General features: G+C 36.9%; 1 protein-coding gene across 1 annotated transcript; it reads left to right on the forward strand.

Moving 5' to 3' along the window:
* Window positions 1-2,003: 2,003 nt before the first annotated feature.
* Window positions 2,004-11,598, forward strand: LOC143731940 (zona pellucida sperm-binding protein 4). Its single transcript, XM_077222547.1, has 11 exons — window positions 2,004-2,570; window positions 2,655-2,773; window positions 3,389-3,608; window positions 3,732-3,854; window positions 6,155-6,327; window positions 6,721-6,818; window positions 8,186-8,340; window positions 9,758-9,935; window positions 10,384-10,522; window positions 10,607-10,681; window positions 11,507-11,598. The coding sequence occupies exons 1-11, from the start codon at window positions 2,309-2,311 to the stop codon at window positions 11,513-11,515; spliced, it is 1,551 nt and encodes a 516-aa protein (XP_077078662.1). The 5' UTR covers window positions 2,004-2,308; the 3' UTR covers window positions 11,516-11,598.
* The last annotated feature ends 4,079 nt before the right edge of the window (window positions 11,599-15,677 follow it).

Here is a 15,677-nt window from a genome sequence, read left to right on the forward strand (position 1 = left end):
TGTACTTTTAACTATGCGTTTCAAAAGTGTAGTTTTCCGGGTTAGCAGAAGTGTTGAAAGAAAAAAACAACATGGGAAGCAGGTCGAGGAGCTGACGAGAAGACGTCGAGGAGCTGACGAGAAGACGTCGGATCGCGTGGGGTGCCGCAATCATGAGGAAAGGACGTTTGTTAAAAGTTGTACAAAGCAAGAGTATGTGTATTGTATATTCCTCGATCACTAACAGTTAGGAGGGTAGTTGATTAGTGATGTTGAATTTGTGGTTCATGTTAGCAGATGATAAAGCCAGGACACATTGCATGAATCAAATTATATTTTGTTTGTTTTCAATTAACAATTTGCTTTGATATTCTGTACATCTTTTTACATGCCTTTTTTAAAATGTTTGTGAATCATGTTTTTATATAACTGCCTAATAAATACATTAAGTGAGTTCTCAGTTTCTGTAGTGATTGCATCCACAAAGACCCTCTAAGTACACATAAATGGGATGGGCAAAGATACATCAAACTATTTTAAAATAAAGTACCAAATACCCTCATTTTTACACGTGTCAACATTAAATGACAATAAGGCACAGTTGTATTTAACAAGTTACCACATCTTGTGGCATTATAAAGTAACGTACAATTTTTTTTCTTGCACAACCTATGAAAACCTAACATGCTGAAAATAGCAAGCTAACATTAACTATAAGAGCTGCTTTTCAGGTAAAATTGCTTGAACTTTATGTACAATAGTAAGCAACTTAGCATAGGCTTCGAACACCAAAAAAAAAAATCAGATGTATCAACGTTGTTTATCGTGGATAGTTCGTCCAAATAACGTTTTTTGGCAGTGGCATTTAGTTTATCCCGGTAGGGTTCCTTCTCTTTTTTTTAAACATCTCCATTTCTTCCGTTCTTCTTCAATTCTACCTCGTTTTAGCCAAACACCCACAATTAAACCGAAGGCAAAGCAGTCTAAGGACATCTCTGCCGAAGGTAAACAGAGATCGTGCCTGTAAAGATGGCGCCCACGTCCCATAATACAACACGGCGTGACGTACCGAGATATATCCAGCTGCAGACCCGCAGCACCACCAGTTTCAGAACCCCAGCGCCAGAACCGGAAGTGAGGGAGGGGCGGAATTGTTATTATTGCATTGTAGTTATTTTTGGAAGAATGTAAGGACAAAATGGGCCTTAGAGTGAGTTCCTCATTTGATACATTGTAAGTTAAATTTATACAGGATTGTTGTGATAAAATGGGCCTAGGGGTGAATTGGTCATTGGTTGTATACATTTTTATTGTTTCTTTTAAAACAATGCCGAATTTTCTCTCTCTTTTTTAGATTTTTGACATTATTATTTTACATAAAGGAAAATGCATGCTGCACATGTCCTTGTGAAATAAAGTATATTTTATATAAAATGCCCTTACGTTTTTTTTTTTTTTATTCAACAATCAAAACCAGGCATTGCAAATTCATATTAACAATACATACCTTCAATATCACAACAATTTAACATTTTTGTAAACACAATAAATAGAAAATAAAATATCACAGAGGTCTAATCAGTTATCAAATTGTATATAATTTTGAAAACCTCCAAGGCTCGTCTTGTTTTTATATCTTTCAAAGCTTTCTTATACAGAGTTAACTCCTTCATCAAAAACAAAGGTCTTATCTTCATAAATCTACACTTATGTATAAACTGCTTAGCTAAAACAATTAAACTGTTATAAATTATAATGCCCATAAGTTTTAAGCATTATTTTTCACCATCATGATCAGGAAGTAACTCTCATAATACAATGAAACGGATAACTATATACAATTATATTACACAAAATCAATGTTTTAAAATGCTTATTGTACTGTTCCTTAATGTATGATTATAACATACGTATAAAGTTAGACGTTTCGTGTGTAATAAAAGTATGCTGTTTCGTGTCTAAGCAAATCACGCTCCAAAACGTTAGGTGGCGTTACTCGGTTTAGAACGTAAGCTCCGCCCCTCCCTTCCGGTCCTGGCGCTGGTGTTAGAACCAAGCGGCAACACACCTGATTCAACTCATCAGCTCATTATCACATGGGTTAATGAGCTGATGAGTTGAATAAGGTGTGTTTGATTAGGGAGACAAAGAAAACGTGCAGTGTTGGTGGTCCTCCAGGACAGGTTTGAGAACCACTGCCCTATAGAATAGGTAATTATATGAACGGGTGGAGACAGGTGCTATGAATTAAGTAAAACTTTAATTATTTGAATTTTGCAGCATTGCTTTTTTATTCTCCATCCTATCTTTTGCTGCGTTGTAGGCACACATGGCTTGGCAGGGAGTGAAACAAATTATTTTGTTTTTGTGCTACATTGATTTGTTTCTATTACAGAATTCAAAGCCGATCTCTTCTTTAGATCATTTTTCAGGCGTAGATTATGATTATTCTGATGGTGAAGCTGATAAATCAGAAGTTCTGGCTAAAAACAGTAAACATAAAATAAAATCGGAGTTGACAGTTTACTGTAATAATAATACTATGAAAGTGATTTTGCCCTCTGTTTCTCTCAATAAGGTCAAAATCTTGGGTAAGTATTTAGTAGCCTATAGCAATTGTTTGTTTTCATATGTCATTTTAATTGACATTTAATTTTTTGCGTAAATATTTCCAGGTGTTGCAGTAATTGAATCTGTGCTTGAGGCCCCAGCGGCCTGTGGATACTCTCTGACACAAGGCCATGGACGTAATATTTTGGTTGTTGATTACACTGGCTGTCATGTCACCTTGGAGGTATTAAAGTTATGGAAACATTTCTGCTCTTAAAGTTCACAAGTCAGCTATTAGAGTAGTCATTTATTCACTTCTATGTTGTTCTAAACCTGAATGCTATTCTCTCTTCTGTGAAACACAAAATATATTTTGAAAAATAGTTTGTTGTTGTGTTTATTTGTTTATTTTTTTTACATAGTGAATGTCAATGTAGTTTGAACCCTATTGACTGCTAAAATGGTGTTTCACAGAAGAAAGATTTACATTATTGGTAGACACTTTTTACCTAAAGTGAGTTACAAATGATTGGTTTGGTTAAAAGCTTACAAAAGATATGCATGGATGTATGACACCACATGACAGATGAACAATCTATTTAACTTTGTACACATTCATGGTCCTGATGTAAATGGTTTACTGTCAGTGCATGTTGTTCTAAAGGAAAAACGATGCACCTGTGAAACAAATGGTCTTTTTCTTTTGATGTCCAAGCACTCTTATTTTCCACGTCTCCTTAATCCAAGCACCTGTCAACTAATCTTAAATTCTGCCCTATACTTTCCTACCTAAAATATTAAGTTGCAGATGCAGTTTCATGTTGCACCCAGCTTTCTCTCTTGATTGTTCTGTCTTTAGGACGGCCATTATACCCTGAGGGTCCTCTATCCAAATGAAGCTGGAAAGTTGGATGTTTCTACATTGTCTTGTGATGCAAACCAAAGTCTCGCTGCTTCCCTAAAACGGCTCAATGTGCAGTCAGATCAGACGTGTGCGAAACTACCGCCTGCACAACCTTCTCAATCATCATCTCCCCAATCCCCACCAAACCTGCTGCCGCTTAACAGCAAACCAGGAGGTGAACGTGAAACTCACTCTTGAACATTTATAACTGTGCATTGCTACATTCCAGCTTAAACTTCTTTTAATTTGAAGTCCTGCTTTCCTCAAATTAACTCCGCTTTTCTTGTTTTCATTTAAGGCTGCAGCATCTCTGCCGATCAGAGAGTGTCGTGTAGCACTTCAGGTGTAACGCAAGAGGACTGCCTGACCATAGGATGCTGTTTTGATGCAATGACCTCAGTGTGCTACTATCCCATGGATGGTATGTTCTTTCTTATATACTTCACAGCTAAAACTGTAATGCGAGAAACTAGTGTATGTTAAAGGGTTAGTTCACCCAAAAATGAAAATTAAGTCATTAATTACTCACCCCCATGCTGTACCAACCCCGTAAGACCTTCGTTCATCTTCGGAACACAAATGAAGATATTTTTGATTAAATCTGAGAGGTGGATCACTGCTACATAGGCTGCCAGAGGGAATGAAACTTGACGGCCCAGAAAGTCATTAAAGAACATGTTTAAATAATCCATGTGCCTACAGTGGCTCAACTATAAGTTTATCAAGCGACGAGACTACTTTTTTCCCGAAAAAAAAAACATAACGACTTTATTCGACTATTCCTTTTCATTCCTTGTGGGCCTGAGACAAGAGTTCAAGAGATTTCCACGACGCATGCGCGAGAACTGAACAAGAAGTATTAGAAGAAAAACGTTCTCTTCTCAGTTCTCGCGCATGCGTCGTGGAAATCTCTTGAACTCTCGTCTCAGGCCCACAATGAAGAAAAGGAATAGTCGAATAAAGTCGTTATTATGTTTTTTTTTTTCGGGAAAAAAGTATTCTCGTCGCTTGATAAACTTATAGTTGAGCCACTGTAGGCACATGGAATATTTAAACATTTTCTTTAATGACTTTCTGGGCCGTCAAGTTTCATTCCCTCTGGCAGCCTATGTAGCAGTGATCCACCTCTCAGATTTAATCAAAAATATCTTCATTTGTGTTCCGAAGATGAACGAAGGTCTTACGGGGTTGGTACAGCATGGGGGTGAGTAATTAATGACTTAATTTTCATTTTTGGGTGAACTAACCCTTTAAGGCAAGTCAGTTTTACAAGTAACAACAATTGTACCATGAATTGCACATCTTTAACTCAAGTCCTGCAATTTTTTTTTCTCCAGGTTGGTCCACTTAATGGAGAGGTTAAGTCCCTCCGCTTCCAGCTCATTGGACCATATTTCGGAAAAAATATGTATGGTAGTCAATGGCGAGAGACAACTTATCTTTTTTTTCCGTCTGAACTGTGCCCTAAATTACACACATGATGTTTGTCTATTTAAAAGATGATTATGAAGTCACAGTTTGTCATAAAACAGAAGAGTAACATTTAGTTGTATGTGAAAACTGTCAATGAACTACATCTCTCGTCTCGCACTATGTGCGTCACCAAGCTCGTATGTGAGCAGTCTGGTACAAAACACACAGGCATGACGGCGTAACGTTACGATTATAACGTTAGACTATATAAAAAATGACAGACGTTAGCTTCATTCCTTGAGAGAAAAGGTATGATGTCACATGCGCGCCTTTTGGGTTTGTAGTCTTTATAAATGCGTATTTTCACAGTCTTATACCTCAACAGTTTTACATCAAACTGCGACTTTTTTGACTTTAAAATGTATCTTTTAAATTGACAAACATCATATGTGTAATTCAGGGCACAATTCAAACGGGATCCAAATATTTGTTGTCTCTCGCCATTGACTACCATTCAATATTTTTCTGAAATCAGGTCCCATGCTGGTCTACCGGAAGGGGAGGGACTTAGGCTCCTCTATGCACATGTGTTCTTGAGTGAAGAAAAGACAATTCCCTTATCAAAAAGCAATTACCTCTTGGAGTTGAAAGGAGAGACTTCCATTCTACAGCTGCCATATTGATTGTTAAATTGTCGTTTCCCTACAGGTGGTGTTTGGCATTACAAACCCATACATTTGACATGTTCCGGGTCAGGGTTTTCTTTGCTTTAAAATTTAGCCTATTTATTTTCCTCTTTAAAAAAAATGGTTGGTTGTACTTTAAAAACACCTGAATTTGATACATTTTTGTTCTGATTAACCGGTTTGGTAGGTCAGTAATTGCATTAAGTTACTGTTATACCGCCATTTTCTAAAACATAGAATTATCTAGAAACTTCTCTTAAACTCGTGACTTTGATAAGGATTTGCTGGATTATACAGATGAACAACCAATCGTATTGTAGAAAAGTTATGTAATGAATCATGTCACCTTTGCCATGATCCTATTCTATAAAAATTGTTGTATTTTTGCTGGTGGGATTCTTTTTTCCAAGGAAATGGTGTGTGGAATGCTCTTATGGACATGCGGTTTGAGTATGTTGTGTATGCAAATACTCTATCTAACCTAATGCATGCGATCGCTCATTTAGAATACTCCAAATTTATTAGCGTTGAAACAAGGCTAAGGTTAGTCCATGTGCGTACGCACTTGTTGTGAATGAAAAAATTTGTTTGGACATTTTTCTCGACTTTCTTGTTTTCCCAGAATGCACTGCTGATAAGAATTTTGTGTTTGTGGTTCACAATGATTTCACAAACTTCCATGTGAACCCCATGAGCTTGATTGTTGCTGGGAAGACTGGTTGCAAACCTGTTATCTCCAACAAAGACTTGGCCATCTTCAAATTTTCTGTCACTGAGTGTGGAACACGTTCTTATGTAAGTATTTTTCCTTAGAAGCATCATCTTTGGGGGCGTGACTCCCTCACCCGGACTGTCTCAGTCAAAATGAATGATGACATGGATTATTTAAAATGATTATTTCATGGACATGACTTCAAATTTCAAATATATTTGCTTATGCAATTTTCCTTTTGTTTTATTTGTAATATTTTTCAAAGCTCTGACATCTGTATTTTCTCATTAGCTTTTAGTTTAGTTTTAGTAGCGACAGGTTTACATGAATGGGCTACATGTTTTTTCTATCTGGGTATACCTGGCGTCACGTTACGCCCCCTTTGTTACTTTAGACCCCCTTGTGCTGGCTCTACCTTGTACATTGATTCAACTGGTTGATTGAAAGAAATGAGAACTGCTGTCATTTTACATCAGGTCATAGGTGAGACGACAATTTACCTGGCTGAGGTACAAACCCTCATCAGAGTTCGCAACCTGAAGTATGGCGTGATCTCCAGGGATAATCCTATCAGGTATTTGAAAATAAATTCTTTGATAATTACAAAAAACAAAAATTATATACATTCCAGGGGCCTATACCATAAAGCTGGTTTAGGTGGATAGCCAGTTATGTCTCCGTTTAGGCTGAGCCGGCCCTGAGTTTTAGGCACTATGAAAGTGGCTTATTCATTGCCATAGTAATGCCATAGTTCATTGCCATAGTAACTTGCGCTCTGTTGTTCCAGGTAGGAGATCAATTCTCTGTGACCAAAGTGACATCTCTGAAATGTCACTCCCAAGTTTATCTTGCTCCAAATTAAAGGTCACTACATAGTAAAAGACTTTTAAATTGTCTCTTTTAGCGATAAATTATTTTGATTTATATAATTATTTTACCCCTAATCCATTACACGAGCAATTTTAGTTTAACAATTTATTATTAAATATTTAGTTTAAATGTATGTGTGTGTGTATATATATGTGTATACACCCACAAAATGCATAATATAAGTACGAATTGGAATCATTTTGATAAAGCTTTAAAGAATAACTGAGTTTACGTGTCTGACTCTCTGTATACCTTTTATCAACTGTATAAACTAACTTCATAACTTGCACTGATATAGCAAGATATTTTCTTCTTGCTGTGTAAGGGTATTTATGTACTTTATGTTCTTTAATCTCTTAATCTTCGAATATTGCTGATTCTCTTGAGGTGATTCGCAGTTTTTCTGTTTCAAGGCATGCGATTGGTGTCAAACTTTCATGTGTAAGTGCTCCATGATCTCAGGATCAAAGCCTGAGTTGATCGAGGAAGTTGATGAATGGCTTCATGATTGAATTGGTTTTGTCAACTTTAAACTAGTCCTCCTGTAACACAAACCAGAGTTTGTTCAACCACCATCATTGTATAGGCCCCTGGTCTTTTATGGCATGGTTCCAACTTCCAAACCTTCGTAATCTTTCATCACAGTAGTAACTTAAATTGTCTCTTTTAGCGATAATTATTTTGATTTATATAAAAAATTTTACCCCGAATCCATTACACATGAGCAATTTTAGTTTAACAATTTATTATTATTAAATATTTAGTTTAAATGAGTGTGTGTTTGGACACGCAACCAACACACAAGGACAACAACCTTCCTTTTCAGCTGATTTCAGCTTTTTCATATGGGTGGTAAAATCAACCAATTCCCCATGGACAAAAACAAGTCCTGCCCTACCTTTTTTTCTAGTTTGAGCTGTTTCTCATGTGTGTATATGTGTGTATATATATATATGCGCCACAATAGTGAAGAAAACACTTTCGCTACTTCTGTATCATGCTAGCTTTAATTAAATGGCTATGTAAAGATTGTTTCAGTCTAATTTTTCCTCTTTATTTTGTGCTCCTTAGACTGATGGTTGAATGCCGCTACCAGAAGGATTCAGCTGATCCTTTGCTTCCCAGGCCTGTGCTTGCCAGTGCGGGGTACATGGTTAGGAGTCCCAGTCTTCCTCCATTCCTGCTCTCTGAAGGACTGTTTGGAGTTCAGCTTTTGATTTCTGAGGGTGAAGCTCTATCTGTCAAGTATGGAGGGATTATTGGGTCAGATTGAAAACTAAAAGTCTAAGTCGAAAATGAATTTGGTATTGGTATTTAGGATTGGGCATTTTGTATTTAGGATTGGGCATTTAGGGATTTAGGATTGGAATTTTTTATTTAGGATTGGGCATTTAATCATTTAGCGATTTAGGATTGGGAATTTGGGGATTTAGGATTGGGCATTTGAGGACTGAAGATTGAGGAGTGTATGCAAATGAGGCGTGGGCCAAGTACTGGAGGCTGGGTTTGAAATGGCTGGTGGGCAGAGGCACCTTATGGACAGCAGAGGGAGCTCCCAGTGCTAAGGAGCCCATTGTAATGAAACCAAACAGAGCGATGAAGCAGGGCTGGAGCGAGGACTGTACTTTATGTGATAACTTCAACTTCCAGTGCCGGTCTCAACAAAGATGCTAGCTCTGGCTTTGCCATTGTTAATCTTGTCATGTCATCCTCATTTATATAGCGCTTTTAACAATGTAGATTTTTTCAGAGCAGCTTTTTACAGAGATAAACGTATAATTAAAGGTAACCGAGATTGGTTTGGTTTTATAGTGGTTCTTGAATGTTATTTCCAGCTAAAGTTAGTTGTGATTGATTCACTTCTGTCGCAATGGTCATTTGTTATTAAATTAGCTAAGATGACAGTTCTCTCTAAACAGACTTTAAACGCGAACCTGTCATAGACGCTGATGGCGTTCACATGTGCATTAAGAATTGATTCTATAGTTATGTGCGTTTGAATATGTGTGTGTGTGTGTGTATATATATATATCAAACTACTTGTCTTGCCTATACATTTTGATGCAGTATTTTATCACTTCGGGTAGGTACGCGAACTGAAAATTCCACAATGCTTTATCTGTAGAGTGGTATAGGGATCCTCCATAGGGAGAGGCTAGTTGCCACTTCAGCACTGCATTGTCATCGGATCCAGGCAAAGTTCCTTCGTCAGATCTGGAAACGGCCTTAATGTGGCAGCCAACGTGGATGGTAGAGCATGACAACTTTCACTTTGAAGAGGACGCTCTGCCAGTTTGCTCCTTAGCAATGGGAGCTCCCTCTGCTGTCCATAAGGTGCCTCTGCGCACCAGCCATTTCAAACCCAGCCTCCAGTATTTGGCCCACACCTCCTTATTTGCCTACACTCCTCAATTCTCAATCCCCAAATTCCCAATCCTAAATCCTAAATGACTAAATGCCCAATCCAAAATACCAAATTCATTTTCGACTTCGACTTTTAGTTTCAGATTTAGACTTTTAGTTTTAGACTTTTAGATTTCAATCTGTCCCAATATTCCCTCCATAGTCAAGCTGGTTGCTCTAGTTGATCAGAATAATGATTTTTAGAATATTTTCTTTTCATTTTCTCCTTTTTCCTTGCAGACGAGACTTTCACCAAGTTTTATCCACAGTGTCATCAGCCCCTACATGTTCTTTTGGGGAAGCCTGTATATCTGGAATTGCGTCTGAGATCTCCAAAACCTACAGCTACTCTTCTAGTTCACTACTGTGTGGCCTATCCACGCTCTGCTAAGAGTGCCCTGGTTCTGCTTTTTGAGGGGTAAGAACCTAAATTTTAAATTCAAAACAAAGATGCTTACATTGATGTAGCATTGCATTGAGTTGAGGATGCAGATTTGAATTTTAAAATGATCATGTCACTTATGCAATGAGTGGAATTTTTAAACCGATGAACACTGAATGTATTGGTTGTGAGAGCATAGTTTAAAAGCTAAAAGTTAAATGTAAAAAGTGATGTGTCTGTCAGTAGATGCACAATTGTTCAAAATTCTATAGGTGGAATTTTCTATTTGATTTCTATTTTTATATTTAGTTCACTTCAATAACTTCCATGAACTTGCTTGTATTTCAGTTCAGTAAACTTCTTTTGAAATGATAAAGGTTGCTAAGAACTTGATATGCATACTTAGAAGTTTTGCTTAGCTCAGATTTCTTTTGATTGATCCTTGGTTTTTATTCATGACTGATCCATGGATTTTTTCCTGAAGATGCCCAAATCCTCTTGACTCAGGCAATACCTCCATTCTTTATGTGAAACATCTGCCTCAGAATCAGTACCAGCGTCGCTTTGAGATTAAAGCCTTTCAGTTCATGGATTTGTCCACCAATAAATATCTCAACGAGGAGGTAACTACTAGACACCAAATCATGCTTCTGATCATGTGTTTTTAAGGTAACCTGATGTTTCCTGTGTTTCCTCCCTGCAAACAGATTTACTTCATGTGTTCTACTGAAGTGTGCATGCCCTCTGGGTCGCCTTGTGCAGAGACCTGTTTTGATGGAAAGGTGTGTTGTGCAAAATGTCTATACGTTTAAATGCAAGCTCACACTACAGGACTGCAAAACTACCTGAATTGCTGTGGTGCCCACAGTAAACAAAATGGTTTCTTGTCATCTGTCGTAGCAGATCACAACACTGAAAGAGCTTTGGTCAAGAGGCAGGCTCGACCAACATCGAAAAAATGGGTAACACTTTACAATAAGGTTCATTAGTTAATGTATGAACTAACAATGAGCAATACATTTGTTACAGTATTTATGAATCTTTGATGTTAGTAATAAAAATCTAGCGGTTCATTGTTTGTTCACCGTGCATTAACTGTTAACAAATACAACCTTTTGATTTTTAATAATGTATTAGTAAATGTTGATATTAATATTATGCTGTAGAAGTATTCATTCTTAGTTCATGTAAACTAAGGTAGTTAACTAATGAACCTTATTGTAAAGTGTTTCCAACAAATGTACCTTTTCTCACATAAATTAATGCATGAAATTTGAGATGGAATGTTTGTACCATCTGCAATGTGTTTGGATGGATTAGTTGCATTGCACAAACTAAAAGATCAAGTGGCCTGTTGGATATTATCATAGCGTCTGTGACTGCTCTAGACTGGCTCAGATCATGTCACTGCTAATAATTAACAAGTGATTTGGCCACGACCTGGGGGTTTTGTCACAGACCGTGGAAATCTGTCTGTGACAGCCAAATCCGTCCAAAAGTCATGTATTGTAAGCTTGCCTTAAGAGTCACTCAAATGTTCATGATGGATTACAATGATTTATTTCTTTTGTCTGCAATCTGATGTTATTTTGTTCATTTTGTTGTAGTCTCAATGAATAAGGCCCAGGTGAGCCACTGGCAGTTGGAGTGTGTGTTTGTGCTGTCTAACTTGAAATAAAATTTGTATCTCTCTGTGCAAGATGTACATTTCTAGCAAGTACCTAAGACTAAAGCATCTAACAGTCCAGGGATGTCAACTCATCAGCAGTGAAACTGGTGAATATGTGAACTCGGGTGTTCTGGGCACATGCTCCCCGGGAGGAAAAAGCCATGTTTATCGGTTTTATATAATAAAGTGATAATATTATATAGAAACCACACTTGAACGAGCTGAGAACTCAAGCTCAAAATACTAGAAACTGTTAGCATGATTGAAACATCTTTTAACACATTGCCTTTTTTCCACGGCCTTGATTCATTGTTACCCACAAATCTTAAAACTGAACAAATAAAACAACTCATTTAGTCAGTTATGGTAATGCAATACACGATCAATTTTGTACCATGCTTAATTGTATAGTGAATGTAAAGCTACAGATACTGTAGGAAATCTAGCTGCAAGCCACAAATATTGGAGTACACGTATTGTAAGACCTCAATAACGTCTATGCTGTTAGGGTTTAGGAGTACTCGACATTTAGGGCTGACAGCTTGACACCATAAATTATCCATTATCAAGAATATGCTAAATCACATAAACAAAAGAATGAAAGGCTTAAACAATACTACTGAATACACACTAAGCATGCTCACACATTTTGTTGTAGATATAGATGTTTGAAATAAACTAGGTATGTTTACTGCAAATCTCCTCTGTATAACATTTTTCAGGTTTCACACTCGTTATGTGGCACAATTGTCAAAACTGAGAGCTCAGTACAAATGAAGTGATCAACTTTGACAAAATGTGATTTTAAGTGTTATAGTTATTCAATGTCTAAATATGAATGCAAAAGCAAAAATTTAAAAAGAACTTTAGTAGTAAGTAGAATGACAATTATTGGCTCACTTTCATTTTAAAATGGTGTAATCTCCACTAAAGCAAAGCAATTTATCCATTGTAAGTCCATTTAAACATGCTTACATACACACACAAAAACAAATATTTGGGAAAATATATTGTAATGGTCTAAGCATTACATATTTCTTTGCAAACTAATTACTGTATATAAAACCATATTACCAGTGCACCATAATTTAGAAAAAAAACATTTATCAAACAATGCTGAGAACTGAGAAAGATTTGATTAAAAGATTTCTTATCCTGCGGTTCTCTTTAGTGGAAAACAGTAGCATTACAGCCTTAATCTCTCAGTTGAAATGATTGATAGTTTAGAATTTAACTGAATTCTCTGAGCATCAGAAATCCAAGAAACCTGGCATGTTTTTTCAAATTAACATGTTCTCCATATGTGCACCGTTTTGTGAAGTTTCTACTTTGTCAACTTTCGAGCAAATCGGACAAACAGCGTTTTTAAACAAAGTTTAAAAAGTATTTTTTTTTAAATAATTTCAAATATTTAATAATTTGACAGCAGTGGTTCTTTTGTTGTTTTGTATTTATTTAATTTTTTATTTAACCTTCGAACGTTTTTGGCGTCCTGTCATGAGCGTGAATCACTGATCGCCAGGACCAGGATTTGCGGTGGAAAAATAATAATAATAATAATAGGATTTCAGTATTTCGTGCTAGAACCCCTAAAAATAAAGCTTTTCTGCAGTCAACAGTCAAATCTTCCAATCAACAATTGTTTTTAAAAACTGCAGAAGTATATCAAAATAACCCTGTAACATCAAAGTAAGTGTGTTGTGCTTACGCTTTAAAAAGTGATAAGTTCATACTTTCACCTAAAACAGAATTCCTGTTGCTCAAATCTGAGAGCAAGTCAAGTCATCCTCATTTATATAGCGCTTTTAACAATGTAGATTGTTTCAAAGCAGCTTTACAGAGATAAACATATAATTTAAGGTAACAGAGATTGGTTTAGTTTTATAGTGGTTCTTGGAAAAATGTTTTTTCCAGCTAAAGTTAGTTTTGATTGATTCACTTCCGTCTAAATTATAGTTTGTTATTAAATTAGGGGCCGCTAAGACGACACCGTTCTCTCTAAACAGACTTTAAACGCGAACCTGTGATAGACGCTGATGGCGTTCACATGCGCATTAAGAATTGATTCTATAGTTACTGTATGTGCGTTTGAATATATGTGCGCAGGTTTGTAATTCCTTACAAACCATGCCTAAACAGTGCTAGCAAAAGGTTCAGTTCAAGTCCCAGAGAATGCATGGACTGATTAAATGTATACCTTAAATGCAATGTAATTTGCATTGGATATAAGCATTTGCCAAATGCAAAAATGTAATAAAACACCTTCAATATCAGCTGAAATGAACTCACATACTTAGAATTCAGGAAAACAATGCACATAGTAGATCTGATTACCAAAGTGAGAAAAAAAAGGGAGTGAGCCTAGATTGAGATCCCTATCCTCACTCATTACGTTTCCTGTTTCCTGCGGCACAAAAAGAGACCTTAATCAATATCACAGAAAAAATGTCAATATTAGACAATCCTTAATTCTATATTAGACGATCCTTAATTCTAGATTAAATTCAAATAATTCTTGAATACATGCGTCAGGATATTACTGGTTTGAAAGATGCCTTCCTTTAGACAGTTCCATTGCTTCCTGTAGTAAGAGGGAAGTTGTTACCCATGAGAACAATTTGCTTGCAATTTGTGAAATTTTAAGCAAATCTTGATGTAGGCCAAAATATAAAAGCTAAGAGAGTGTAGTCTCCAACTACTTAGGTTTGTGTGCTGTATATTTTACCTTAAATATAAGTATACTGTATAATCAATCACATTTACATTGTTTTTTGACTCAAAACTCATCTTTTTTGAGTATCTCTGTTGAAACAGTGCATTGTTGCCACAAATGGACCACTGCTGTGGTATCGGAATGTAATAAAATGTTTATAATGTAATCAATACAAAGCAAAATCTTATAATATTTTTTTATTATATTTTTGCCACATAAAGTAATTTGTTATTGTATATGAAATTTATTACATCATAAACACTGTAGCAACATGTAATAATGGATAAGTGAATTAATGTTTACAATAAAAAAAATCTGTCAATATAATTATATCATAACATGTTATGAGCATAACATTTTTTTTTTTTAAATTAAAATTACATTAAAAAGAATGTTGTCTTAATCTGACTAGTTGCTACAATTGCTATGCGAAGCTGTAAGAAACTCCGCTTATCATTGTGTCCCTTTCTCTGCACACCTTATTGTTATCAGACTGAGGAGCCAAATTTCACCCGAGCATGTGGATATTCTTGTTTTTCTCAACATGAACATGACAAACAATATAAACACGATAACCATATGCCAACTCAAGTGTCTTATCGTACGTTTGTACTATAATTGGCGCAGTACTACTTTATTAGCGGGCTTGATCCCTTTTCGCTCTCCTTGAGCTGAAATACTTTTGATCTGTATATGTTTTTGTTTACACGCATTGTTTAATGTTTTCAACAAAAAAAAAAGGAAAACCTTAAAGGTTGTATCAGTGATTTCTGGCCCAAAAATAAATGTCTAATCTTTCCTAACGATTCGCTAGCTGCCCGCCCCATAAGCATGCCGTCCAAAAAACGCGTCTCTGTAGGCAGCCTAGGCTATGAGATCTGCACACAAAAACAAATGGGTACAACCACCACTCAAAATCAAAATAAACAGTGTTCCAACCAATCACTGACAGGGGCGGGTGTTGCTCCGATTTCGCGTCCAGCCGTGCACGAGCGCAAAACCTCACAACACCCGCACCTGTCAGTGATTGGTTGGAACACTTTATTTTGGTTTTGGGTGGTGGTTGCCCCATTTGTTTTTGTGTGCAGATCTCAGAGCCTACGCTGCCTACAGAGATGAGGTTTTTTGACGGCATGCTTATGCAGGGGCGTGGTAGCCGGGGGAAAAAGGGTACAGAGTACCCAGGGCCCGAGGCAGGGGGGGGGCCCTTAGAAGTCGCCGAGCTCATGTCAAAAGTCTGTCCACCCCCCCACCCCGGTTGGAGAAGTTGCCGCGCTCAAATCAAAAGTCCGTCTCCGTCTCCATCTCCGTCCCCCCCCCCCCCGTTGGAGAAGTTGCCGCGCTCAAATCAAAAGTCCGTCTCCTTCACCCTCCCCCCCCCCACCCCACCCCGTTG

Source organism: Siphateles boraxobius, unplaced genomic scaffold (assembly GCF_051911475.1).
Source record: "Siphateles boraxobius isolate OS27281-9 unplaced genomic scaffold, OSU_SipBor_1 89, whole genome shotgun sequence".
In the NCBI taxonomy this organism is placed as follows: Eukaryota; Metazoa; Chordata; class Actinopteri; order Cypriniformes; family Leuciscidae; genus Siphateles; species Siphateles boraxobius.